The sequence below is a fragment of the Balaenoptera acutorostrata genome, chromosome 15 (assembly GCF_949987535.1).
Source record: "Balaenoptera acutorostrata chromosome 15, mBalAcu1.1, whole genome shotgun sequence".
Taxonomy (NCBI): Eukaryota; Metazoa; Chordata; class Mammalia; order Artiodactyla; family Balaenopteridae; genus Balaenoptera; species Balaenoptera acutorostrata.
The window spans coordinates 74,946,181-74,959,944 of record NC_080078.1 but is presented as its reverse complement, the minus strand read 5'-3'; the positions used below and the strand labels follow the sequence as shown (position 1 = coordinate 74,959,944).

Here is a 13,764-nt window from a genome sequence, read left to right as displayed (position 1 = left end):
AAGAAATAGAAACAAAAATAAACAAATGGGACCTAATTAAATATAAAAGCTTTTGCAGAGCAAAGGAAACTAGAGACAAAACAAAAAGACAACCTATGGACTGGGAGAAAATATTTGCAAATGATATGGGCAACAAGAGGTTAATATCAAAAAATAAACAAACAGCTCATACAACTCAGTATCAAACAAACAAGCAAACAACCCAATCAAAAATTAGGTAGAAGGTCTGAATAGACATTTTTCCAGAGAAAACATTCAGATGGCCAACAGGCACACAAAAAGATGCTCAGCATTGCTAATTGTTAGAGAAGTGCAGATCAAAACAACAATGAGGTATCAGCTCACACCTGTCAGAATGACTATCATCAAAAAGTCTACAAATCACAAATGTTGGTGAGGATGTGGAGAAAAGGGAAACCTGTGCACTGTTGGTGAGAATGTAAATTGGTGCAGCCACTGTGGAAAATGGTATGGAGGTTTCTCAAAAAAACTAAAAATAGAATTACCATATGATCCAGCAATTCCACTCCTGGGTATATATCTGGAAAAAATGAAAACACTAATTTGAAAAGATACATGCACTTCCAAGTTCATTGCAGTATTATTTACAATTGCCAAGATATGGAAACAACCCATATGTCCATTAACAGATGAATGGATAAAGAAGATGTGGTATATATATATACAATGGAATATTACTCAGCCATAAAAAATGAATGAAATTCTGCCATTTGCAGCAACGTGGATGGACCTAGAGAATATTATACTCAGTGAAATAAGTCAGACAGAGAAAGACAAACACTGTATGATATCACTTATATGTGGAATCTAAAAAAAAAAAATCAAACTAGTGAGTATAACAAAAAAGAAAAAGACTTACTTGGGGAATTCCCTGGCGATCCAGTGGTTAGGACTTGGCACTTTCACTATCATGGGCCCTGGCCCAATCCCTGGTCAGGGAACTAAGATCCCGTAAGCTGTGTGGTGCAGCCAAAAAAAAGGATTCACAGATATAAACAACAAACTAGTGGTAACTAATGGGGAGAGGGAAGGGGGGAGGGGCAAGATAGGGGTAGGGGACTAAGAGATACAAACTACTATGTATAAAATAAATAAGCTACAAGAATATATTGCGCAGCACAGGGAATATAGCCAATAACTATAAATGGAGCATAATCTATAAAAATTTGAATCACTATGTTGTACACGTGAAGCTAATATAATATTGTAAATCAACTATACCTCAATTTAAAAAAAGACACATAAGTGCCTGGAAAGGTTGAAAGCAAAAAGATAGAAAAAAGTCTAGGTAATTGCAAACAAAACAAAAAATGGTATAGTTCGATTAATATCAGGCAATAGAAAACTCTAAGATGAATATTTATTTTAGGGATAGAGAGGAGGTCACCATATAATGATAAAAGATTCAGTTCACCAGGAATGCATTTGTATTTACCTAAATCAATAGAATCAGGATATATTAAACAAACGTTGATGAAATTGCAGGCATAAATTGAGAAATCTATGGCTGTATTGAGAGCCCTCAACACACCTTTTTCAATTATTGATAGGTTAAAGAGACAAAAGAATTAGAAAGATTTAAGATATTCAAACTACACTGTGGAGATATACAGTGCTCTGCACTCCACCCTTAGAGACTGCCCTTCCTCAGTATCAGAACGTAGATCACTGAGTAGGAGTTATTTAGAAGGTTAGGTCTTTGGAAGAGACATCTATGTACTCTGCCTGAACTTAGGGCAAGGTGTATTAAAGAGACCCACAGAGCTAATTGTCCTCCTCACGGTCTTCTGCTCAGGGACCGAGGCTCAAGGAACGTTCCTGGTTGAGTAGCCATGCAGGAGACACACCACGCCATTGGGATGAAGAATATTTGAACAAGGAGCTCTCAGCCATGGAAACAGGGCTGGGTTTGCTCCCAGTAGGGAAGCAATAGCATAGTGGGATGTAGTGGAGTCTTAGTGGGGCCTTTACCTGTAATTCCAAAGATTGTAACCTGGAAATTCATATGTTCCCCCAGCTCCTGGACATCTGTAGACCTTTTGATTGCAAAATGCTCCTCAGTTTACTGCCAAGAGCAATCTCTGCCACGAGGGGAAGCTGGGCAAAGAGGTAGGTTCAATGATGGGGCTCTGGGGAAACTCCTGACCAACCAGGCTCAGGAACCAAGGATTGCACTGGGTTTGAAACTGTCCTAAGGAAACTTGGGAAATAGCAGAAATCTCCCTGCCATCATTCTGGGTGACTTAGATTCTTAGTGTCCCAGAAATTTAAGCTAATTACTTTAATCTCTTAAAATGTCTTGCAGTCTTACCACTATGCATCTTTAGAATGATTAAAATTAAAACATTTACATTAACATATATACACTACTATATAGAAAATAGATAACCAACAAGGACCTACTATATAGAACAGGGAAGTATATTCAATATTTTGTCTTAACCGATATATATATAACATATATATATATATATGTATAACTGAATCACTGTGCTGTACACCTGAAACTAACATGACATTGTAAATCAACTATACTTCAATAAAAAAAAATTTTTACAATACTAAGTGCTAGCAAGTATGTGGAACAAGTGGAACTCTCATCCACTACTAGTGGAAATGCAAAACGGTACAGCCACTTTGGAAAACAGCTTGGCAGTTTCTTATAAACATATACTTGTCATATAACCCAGCAATCCCACTCACTGGTATTTACCCAAGAGAAACGATAGCTGATGTGCATGCAAAAACCTGTATACAAATGTTTGTAGGGGGTTTATTCATAATCACCCACACTGGAAAAAACCCAAATGTCCATTAACCAGTGAATGGATAAACAACCTGTGGGACATCCATATAAAGGACTATGACTCAGCAATAAAATGGTACAAACAACACACCACAACACGAATGAATCTCAAATGCATTACGCAAACATGCTGTAAATATTAATATTTTTAAAAATCTGCTACATAATTTTAACAAATGAACCAAAACACCATACTAATTTGATACCCACCATCATTCATTTAAAAAATATGTGAAAAGCACTTGAACAGTTGGAAAATTTAAAACACTTTTTCTTCTCCTTCAACTGCTATTTCCATTCCTCTTACCCCACAGGCTTTTAACCTGATGAAATACAATCTTATGCTCAAAAGCCTTTTATTCATGACCTTTTCACACTGCTATGCAATAAGAACATGAGTATAAATTAAAATTTAATTTTTTCATTTACTGTGACGGTAAGACCTTAGGAATAAAATGTTTTCTTCTGGATTGATTTTTCATTCCATTCGTTATTTAAATAACATAATAATAATGAATATATAAATAAATACATTGAAACTACAGATAAATAAAAAAATTTATTGATAAACAAAATTCCTTAGGTAATGCATCCCTTAATGAAACGTAAGTACACGGAAACAAAAGGAGTTTTGTTATAGGTATGTCGCTTGGTGCTTTGAACCTCTAGCAAGTAGCCAAAAATCACATAATACTGCATAATCAAAAATTATTTAATGATCTAATTGAATATTAAGAAACAGTTTGATTAACCCCTCTTTCAATTTTTATTAAGGCATAGAATTTGAAACCTTACACTTGAAAATAATTTGTTTCCTGATAATTAGAATACTGATCACAAACCACAAGTGATTTTCTTAATTTCTGGAAAGTTTACCGGAAAGGCTTTACCAGCATTTGCCAAATGATCAAGAATGTTATTGCTTACACCCATTACTCTTTTACTTAGACACCTTATGTAATCTTATACATTCTGTAAATGTTGGAAAGTTTGAATACTATTAACTTGAATACTATTAACTAAGACTTTGATAACATATATTTCATAAAATGCATTGATCTTATTGCATTCTCTAAATATATTTTAAAAAATCTTTGATGCTACAGATTTAACTCACTATATTTATGGAAAAATGTTAACCAAATCATCTAATTGGAAAATCAGTCCTCAATCAGCCAAATCAGATGACTTTCTCCCATAAAAAGACTGAATTCATTTTTCAGTTGGGATAAATGTTCCAATACACATCCCTGTGGCAACCATCACACTTCTGAATTCTAATTCTCTTGCCCAAGCAAATCCCCCTCCAATGGAAATGGATTTATTCTGTTTTAAAGTTACCTGATTTAACAAATACAAATACATAATGACCAATTAAATTTGAATGTTAGATAAACAATGAATAATTTTTAGTATAACCACAGTCCTTACATTGCATGGGATATATATACTAAAAATTATAACTGGACATCTTGTATTATATTTAGCAATCTTATTAATCTACATCCCTCCCTTTACCCCATCCCAGGAGCTCTGCTTCCTACTAACTGACTACAGGCTAATCTGATCAACTAACTTTCAAGAGTGGTTAATAGGTGTTACTAGGTTAAGTGGTAAAATTTCAAACCAAAAGGGTGACTTGATCATAAGAATTTAAGGCATCATAGGGCTTTTTGCCTAATCTTTTGGGGGAACAGAAGTAATGATATACAGTCTTTGACTAGCAGACTCAAAAGCTAAAAAGGTAATAGGTACCATTTTTTTTTTTTTTTTTTAAAGGATTTTCTTATTTATTTATTTATTTATTTATTTTTGGCTGTGTTGGGTCTTCGGTTCGTGCGAGGGCTTTCTCCAGTTGCGGCAAGCGGGGGCCACTCTTCATCGCGGTGCGGGGACCGCTCTTCATCGCGGTGCGCGGGCCTTTCTCTATCGCGGCCCCTCCCGTCGCGGGGCACAGGCTCCAGACGCGCAGGCTCAGCAATTGTGGCTCACGGGCCCAGCTGCTCCGCGGCATGTGGGATCTTCCCAGACCAGGGCTCGAACCCGTGTCCCCTGCATTAGCAGGCAGATTCTCAACCACTGCGCCACCAGGGAAGCCCGATAGGTACCATTTTTTGCATTCACTGTGTTGTTTACTGACTAAAATATATTAAGCACTAATTATATGCCAGTCATCATGCTTTACACAATCGTTCAATTAATTCTCAGGTCTATGAAGTGGGTGTTATTATTATTTCCTTTAAGAAAAACTGAGGCTCAGTGAGGTTAGGTGACTGAGCCAATGGGACCACATAGCTGGTATGTGAGAGATCCTGGAAGTGAACTCAGGTCCAACTCCAAACATGAAATTTTTGACCATTGCATACCACTTCATAAATAATCTTCACGCCATCTTGTCTAACACTCACAATGAGACAAAGCTTCTAGGTAGATTGTATTATTCCGATTTTCTAGATGAGGAAACTGAAGATCTAAGACATAGCTATAGCTACTAGTGACCAAAATCAAGATCCCTGTGTTTGGGGCCATAATTCCCATTACTGAACAGTCCAGGCAGTATTGTAAAATTTGGGGAGGATACAGGGTTAGAATTCTGAAAAAAAAAAGGAGGTGATAAATTACCACAGGTCTTTACTTTTAGGCAGCCATATAGTGTGGGTTCAGGAGATCTGGAAAAGATGACCTCTTTCTCAGTGTCTGAAGTTCTCCCAATAATACAGATGCATACTGTGGCATAAAGACTCTCTCTCCTTCTCTCTTCTCACCCCCCTTCCTTTATGTCTTCCTCCCTTTCTTCCTTCCTCCCTCTCTTGCTATTTTTGAAATGCATTTACTCCAAGAGAGGTAATGCAGTAAGACATTATCAGTTCTTCACATTACTAAAAAAATATACATAAAGGCCAGGAAGAGGCATATAGAAAATGGAGGCTTGAGTGAGTGGGGGGAAGATGTCTGTTTATGTGGTTGTCTGAAAGTATCATAAGCTCCTAGGCTTGGATAACACCAGAAGGAATAAGAGGCAGCCCTTTGTTAACCCAAGGTCATCTGGGATCTTTTTGGCACTTGGGGCACTAAAACCTAATGGGATATGCCCAGATCCTCCTGAAAATCCCATACCATCAGTTTCTTGTTCAGTGGAGCAAAGAAAAATTCTCACTTAGTGCCTGGGGTTGCCCCAGGAGTGCTTGTGGGCAAATCAGCCCTGCAACTCTTCCAGAAAAATCCCTGTGATCCTTCATGTGTGGCCTCTCACCCAGGAGCAAGATGATGGGCCAGTGTCTGGCTAGATAGCATGCAGCACCCCAGCAGAGTGCGGGGCTACTGGGAGGGTCCTGGGACTGAAGATCCTGCCCTACTTGCCACGTGACCTCACATGATGCATCTTGGTTTTCTCATCTATGAACTGAGGAAATTGGTGGATCATCCCTAAGCTTCCTCTGCAGATGCTTGTGTCTCTCTCTGGCTTGTGCCTAATCCCTGCCCTCTTCTCACCCCCCTCCACAGGCACCTTCCCCTACAGAGCTCCACCTTCTCCTGGAGGAATGTCGCTCTCCTGCTGCTTCTCTCCCTCTCTTTGGAGCAGACATCTGCATCACCAGGCCGCAGAGTCAAACGTGGGTTCAGAAAAGCTTCAGCTGTTCTTTAGGAGGTGTTCTTGGGGACTGAGGATTAGACATGAAGCAAGGACTCGTGTCAGATGAGGCCACTTCTACTGTGGTTTCAGAGAACTAGCCCTACTCACCCACTCTGAGCCCTTCAAGTCTTCCCTGACCTGCTCCCCACCCCACCAAATTATTCCCCGAACTTTTCCTGATATGTGTCTTGTCCAGGTTTAATTTTTGAAAATTCATCAGTCACTAGGCAGGAGACTGAGGACAGAGGACCAGTGGGGAGGCTGGTGCAGTAGTCGAGGGGAGAGATGGGAGGAGGTCAGGAGCTGCCCTGAAGAAGTGGTAGCAAAGAGGGAGAGGAGATGGGATTTGGAGAGAGATTTAGGAGGTAGAATTGACCCAAGTCCATGACTGATAGGACGCTGGGGTGATGGCGAGCGAGGGGAATTGAATCTCAGGGTTCTGATAACAGATTAGAACTGTGCATGCCAAATATCAAGATGGGAACAGAGAGAAGGTGCTGCTTGGGCATGGGGAGATGCCAGCTCCGTTTTATTTTATTATTATTTTTTTAATTGAAATATAGTCGATTTACAACGTTGTGTCAGTCTCTGCTGTACAGCAAAGTGACTCAGTTGTACACAGATATACATTCTTTTTAAATATTCTTTCCCATTATGGTTTATCACAGGATATTGAATACAGTTCCCTGTGCTATACAGTAGGACCTTGGTGTTTATCCATTCTAAATGTAATAGTTTGCATCTACCGACCCCAAACTCCAAGTCCATCCCTCTCCCTCCCCTTCATCCCCTTGGCAACCGCAAGTCTGTTCTCTGTGTCTATGAGTCTGTTTCTGTTTTGTAGATAGGTTCATTTGTGCCATATTTTAGATTCCACTTATGTGATTAGTTCCATTTTAAACATGTTGGAACAGAGGTGTTTATTAGATGCCCAAATGGTGTTTTCACCAGGCGGTTGGATATAAGGGTCTTTAGCTTGGAAGAGAGGATAGGTCTGGAGGGAGCTATGGGAATCACAGTGGGGATCGTGGGAATGGATGTGATGTCCCGGAAAGTATGAGTCGAGGAATGACAAGAGAGTGCTGACACCATCTACTCTTCTTAGCTTCAGGCCATCTTTGGAGTGTGCATTAAGGGTAGTAAAATATAGTTGGAAAGCACTAAAATTCTTAGTGGCCAGTCCTCACCAAAGAAGTGGAGCTTCTGGAGTGAGCCATGGCTTGGAAGTCCCAGACCTGCCCCCAATTCACTATATTATCCTATTTGACCTCTTTTTTTGTTGTTGTCAACCTATGCGATTAGGAAGTTGATACCAATGATAAATATGGTCTTTTTAAGTCTAAACTTCTGTAATTCCAAGGTTCGGTAGTATCCAAAAGAATTATGTCTCTCTGGTCAGGTTCCACCAGAAAGATGCTAAGTTTAGAGACATGGAGCCACATTAAGCATTGTATCAGCTGTCTGCTGCTGCGTAACAAATTACCTGTAGGTCAGAAGTCTGGCAAGATGTGTTGAGGTTCTCTGCTCAGGTTCTCACCAGGCTGAAATTAAGATGTCCATCAAAGCTGCCATTCTCATATGGGACTCAGGGTTCTCCTCCCAGCTCACTGATTGTTAGCAGAATCACTCCTGGCAGCTGTAGGACTGAGGTTTCCTTACTGGCTGTCAACTTTTAGAGGCCACCCTCATTCCTGGACAATTAGCCTCCTCCACCTTCAAAGCTATGAATAGCAGGTTGGATTCCTCTTATACTTTGAATCTCTCTGACCTCTTCTTCTCTACCAGTCAGAAAAAAATCTTCTTTTTAAAGGACTCAACAGACTGGATCAGGACTTCTCAGATAATCTCTGTGTTTTAAGGTCAACAGACTTAGGGCTTTAACTTTATCACAAAATCCCTTCACAGCAGTATCTAAATTAGTGTTTTATTCCATACCAGAGAATGGGAATCTTGGGGGCACAACTTTAGAATTCTGTCTGCTACCAACACTGAAATCGGGAAGCCAAGTCCAGCCCTAAAAAGGAAGACAGCAAACCCATATCTGCCAAGCTCTTACCAGGTACTGGGCACTGTGACAAGTGCATTATGGGTATCATCTTACTTCTTTTATTTTCCTTCTAGTTTTATTGAGATATAATTGACATATAACACTGGATAAGCATAATGATATGACTTACATACATCATGGCTGAGGCCGGGGGTTCCTGGGGTTAGTGCTGGCTCACTGGTGGGTGGAGCTGGTCCCCAGGTTCTCTGGCTGCAGAGCCCTGGGTTCTTGGAGTTGTTTTGGCTTGCTGATGGGTGGGGAAGGGACCCAGGTGGTTTTGGAGCTGGTGCCTGCCTACTAGTGGGTGGAACTTCATCCCTGGGTCTCTGGCTGCAGGGTGCTTGGGGTCCCAGGGCTAGTGCTAATTCACTACCGTAGGGGGGCTGGGCCCAGGGCCGTCTGGTGGACAGGGCCACGTCCTGAGTTGGCTGAGGGCTCTGGGGGTCTTAAGGCATCTGGCCTGCTGGTGGATGAGGCTGTATCCTTGCCTGGCTAACCACTTGGCCTATGGGGTCCCAGTGCTGGTGCCAAAGGGCTGGTGGGCAGAGCTGGGTCCTTGTGCCAATAAACTAGAGGGAGGATTCCAAAATAGTGCTCTCCAGGACCAGTGTGCTCGTGGTAGAACAAGCTCCTAAAAATGGCTGCCCCCAGTGTCTATGTCCCCAGGGTGAGCTCCAGTTGCCTCCTGCCTCTATGGGAGGCTTTCCAAGATCAGCAGGTGGTTCTAACCTAGGCTCCTTTCAAACTGCTGCTTCTGCCCTGAGTCCCAGAGCATGTGAGATTTTGTATGAGCCCTTTAACAGTGGAATCTCTATGTCTCACAGCCCTCTGGCTCTCCTGAAAGTTAGCCCCACTGGCCTTCAAAGCCAAACATTCTGGGGCTTTCTTCCTGGTACAGGACTTCTGTGCTGGGGAGCCCAATGAGGGGCCCAGACCCCACACTCCTTGGTGGTAATCTCTACAATTGCAATTATCCTCCTGTTTGTGGGTTGCCCACCCGGGGGTGTATGTCTTGAGTATATATCTCCACCCCTCCTACCCATCTTATTGTGGTTCCTTCTTTATATCTTTAGTTGTAGAAGATCTTTTCTGCTAGTCTTCTGGTCTTTCTCATCCATAGTTGCTGTGTAAAGGGTTGTAATTTTGGTGTGCCAGTGGGAGGAGGTGAGCTCAGCGTCTTCCTACTCCACCATTTTAATTCTTAGAAACGGACTGTAAGGTAGAGATTATAATTCTCATTTCACAGATGGGAAATTTATAACTCAGACAAAGGAAGAGATTTTCCCCAAGATTATTTAGCTGTTGTGGTGGAGTCAGGCTCCGAAGCCAGAACTGTCTTATTTATAGTGCTCTTTCCACTCCACCATTTCTTCCCGTTTAGAGATAACTGCAAAGTCATACTGTAGAACTCAGCTTGGTCTTGAGTTCCCAAGGAGTCGAGAACCAGGCCTCCTGACTCCTATTTCCACCACTCCTCACTATTTAATTTCCCTTATCAACTAAGATACAGGAGGCAGAGGAATTAGGCATTATAATAATTAGTTTTAAGAGGAGAAAGGAGCTCCTGAATTTAAGGCAGGGGTCTTGGTCCCTATATAACCCCCTGCCCTGGAATCTGAATGGATAAAGAAGATGTGGTGCATATATACAACGGACTATTACTCAGCCATAAAAAGAATGAAATAATGCCGTTTGCGGCAACATGGATGGACCTAGAGATTATCATACTAAGTGAAGTAAGTCAGACAAAGACAAGTATCACATGATATCACTCGTATGTGGAATCTAATTTTAAAAAAGATATTAATGAACTTATTTACAAAACAGAAACACACTGATAGATTTCAAAAACAAACTTATGGTGATCAAGATGCTTCCCCTTTGGTTCTACCTGGGCACAGATTCCTGATTCAGATCTACCTAAATGTGCTAAGAGTGGTGAGGCAGATCTAGTCCCTAAATACAAGCAGAGTGAGAACTGAGAATTGAAGGTAGAGGATAGGGCTGAAAGAATTCCACTATTCACTTTTTTCATGGGAGGAGAAGAGCTGAAACCCTCAAAAGATGTGAATTTGGACATTTCTTTCTTACAGAGAAGCCAGGAGTGTGCCCCCAAGAAAGGCTCACCTGTAGTACTAAAGCCCCAGACTTGTGCAAAACAGATTTCAACTGCGACGAACACCTGAAGTGCTGCTCTTTTGCCTGTGGGAAGAAGTGCGTGGATCCATATGAAGGTAGTAGCATCCAGGCTGAGAGCAGGGGTGCCTTGTGAGGTGTCCTACTTCCTGCTCTGTCCAGAATTGGTGGAACGATTCTCTTGAATGGTAGGACAAAGAGGCCAGGGTTCAAGCTTTTCTCCTTCTCTAATGGGACTCCTAACCCTCAAACACAAACAATGAGTCTAGGCATGGTGGACATCAACTGATACTATTGATGTTAGTCTTCTTTGGTCCAGTGTTCAATCATTCACAGTGATTAATACTTGCTGCATGGTCACTATGTGTCAAGCGAGTATAATTGGCACTGTGGCAAGTATAAACCTCAGTCAGCTTGGAGGCTGGGGGTGCTTTCTGATTCTTTGGCCTTCAAGGAGGTTTTGTGGTAACTCAAAGTATCTAATAATACGGAACTGTGCATTTTATATAGATTCATTCATTCAACGAATAACTATTATCAATGCCCTTTGCCAAAGACCACCAGGAATGGACCTGTCGTTGAACAAGTTGATTTTATTACTTGTTGCAATGAGGGAGAATGTTCACCAAAGACAATGTGAGGCGTCTCAGGAAGAAGCTGTTAGGAGGAATCTACTACAGGATTGAGGTTTTTTTTTTTTTTTTTAAATTAATTAATTAATTAATTAATTTTTGGCTGTGTTGTGTCTTCGCCTCTGTGCGAGGGCTTTCTCCAGTTGCGGCGAGCGGGGGCCACTCTCCATCGCGGTGCACGGGCCTCTCACCGTCACGGCCTCTCCTGTTGCGGAGCACAGGCTCCAGACGCGCAGGCTCAGTAGTTGTGGCGCACGGGCCTAGTCGCTCCGCGGCACGTGGGATCTTCCCAGACCAGGGCTCGAACCCGTGTCCCCCACATTGGCAGGCGGACTCCCAACCACTGCACCACCAGGGAAGCCCCAGGATTGAGGTTTTGATTGGGTAATTTGGGGGAGGATCTAAGGAAGTGGGGGTTTGCCCTAGATTGGGTGATGTCAGAAAGAGGGGACGATTCTGTGATTGAGAATCCTAGTGAATCTCATCTATAGAGCGGGCAGGCTAGAATGAGGATAAAGCTGTAATTGGTAGAGAAGCACAAATCACTCATAGGTGTTTGGTATTTTGTGGGTTTTATAGTGATCTATTTTGGTCCCACTATATCATCTCAAAGTGACTTTGTGTGATGTAGATGTCCTGTGAGATTGTTTATGTCCAACAGGAGAACAACATGGCTTAGCTGTGAGCATCAGATCAATTTCCAGACATGAGGGACTGCTCTTTTTCTTTCTCAGCATCTCGTTCTTTCCATGTGCCAGGCACTTTGTTAGGCACTTTGGATATGGTTCTTGAACAAGTCTTGCTCTTTCAAAGCTCAGAGCGGTGGAGAAGAAAGATCAGCTCCAAATCATTCTTATATGCTCTTTGTTATGTCCTTTGCAAGGTAGAAATGATGCTCAGAGATGTTATGCAACATACAGTAATCATATGCAGCTAGGACCAGAACTTTTACTGACCATGGCTCTTTCTATGACTTGGATGATAACACCGTGAACCATACAGAAGCTGGGGACCTGACGCCTTCCTTTTTGGCTACCATTTATGTTCTTCCCTCTCTGCTTCCTGCCCTTAGAACCCTGCATGCTACCCTTGGACCGAGGAAAATGTAAGAATACAGTCAAGCACTGGTATTTTCACACTAAAAGGCGTGTATGCAAAGCCTTTAATTATGGAGGCTGCCTTGGGAATGCCAACAACTTTTCCAACAGGGAAGACTGCATGACGGCTTGCTTATCAACTGGTAAGACTCATACCCTTGGCAATCTGCGGGCCTTGTCTAACGAGAAATAGTATACCAGCCCAGTTGTAGACTCAGGCTTTGAGGTTAAACTGCCTTCATTCAAGTCTCTGCTGCGTCATTCACTGGCTGGGTAGTCTTAGATCAGTTGCCTACATTTATGAGTTTCAGTTTTCTTGTCATAAAATGGGGATAATAATAGTATTTACCTAATGGAGTTGTCCCAAAAAGTGAGACAGTGCACATCAACTGTTGATAAACCTCGGTCAATGAGACCTGAGAGTCAGGTCTACCCTTTGGAAACAGGTATTTCTTCATTGCATTGGCCTGCTGAGTATTACCTGAGGACTTACCCAAGAATGAAGCATAGACAGGCCAGCTCTGGAATCCCATGGAATAGGGGTAGAGCATGGAGGAGAGTGGGGTAAAGGTAAAGGCTGTGGATTAATTCCTTAGTATATACAATGGCCATCATCACCACTAATGTTGGGTGACAGTGTGCTACAGAGCTTAGGAGCCAAATGACCTGGATAGAAATCCTACTTTTCCCCCTTACTGCAAATTTCTTCACCTCTTTGAGTTTCAGTTCCCTTCCCTGTAATATTGGAATAATAGCAAATACCTCACTGAGTTGTTGATAGGATTATATATGGCCAAGGACACAAAGATTTGACATGGTGGCTGTGTAGTTGTGGGGGCTTACTAAATGGTAACACCTGAGATGGTGACCATTGATCTTCAAAATGCAGCATTGTGTGATTTACAAGGCAGCATTAAAATTTTGACCTCAGATTCTGTGAGGCAGGCTGAAAAGTGTAAAGGGAGAGAGGTAAAGTTAGTTGCCCAAGGATTCACAGTGGGTGAGGAGTAGAGCTGGAATTTTAATTCCATGGGCCCAGTGAGCCTGAATGGCCCAGGAAATCCTGTGGTCTGCAATAAGGACTACAAGCTTCCCTTTGTGGAAGGTGGTAAAGAATCATGACGCTGTGGACAAGACCTTGGCCTTCTCTCAGGAGCCAGAAGGAAAAAGAGGTCAGAGAAAAGAGCCTGGGCTGGTTTGCAGGAAATTTAGGTTTGAAGCAAGAATAAGGAAGAGGAGGGGAAGGAGAGGGTGAGGATGAGGGTGAAGGGAGGAGGAGGAGGCGGGGAAGGAAGAGGAGCAGAAGAAGGAAAAAGAGAAAAGAAACACTTGCTGCTGTCATAGAATTTGCAATCAGATGAGGATAAAAGGAGACAGGTACAGAATCCTGA

General features: G+C 42.0%; 1 protein-coding gene across 4 annotated transcripts in view; it reads left to right on the top strand.

Moving 5' to 3' along the window:
- WFDC3 (WAP four-disulfide core domain 3) overlaps nt 1–13,764 on the top strand; it is a 121,689-nt gene that overhangs the window by 105,471 nt on the left and 2,454 nt on the right. For all 4 annotated transcript variants that reach the window (XM_007185394.2, XM_007185395.2, XM_057530023.1 and 1 more), the window contains exons 2-5: nt 2,039–2,130; nt 6,332–6,441; nt 10,602–10,742; nt 12,349–12,516. In XM_007185394.2, the coding sequence (XP_007185456.2) occupies nt 2,039–2,130; nt 6,332–6,441; nt 10,602–10,742; nt 12,349–12,516 (511 nt within the window). The remainder of the gene's footprint in view (nt 1–2,038; nt 2,131–6,331; nt 6,442–10,601; nt 10,743–12,348; nt 12,517–13,764) is intronic.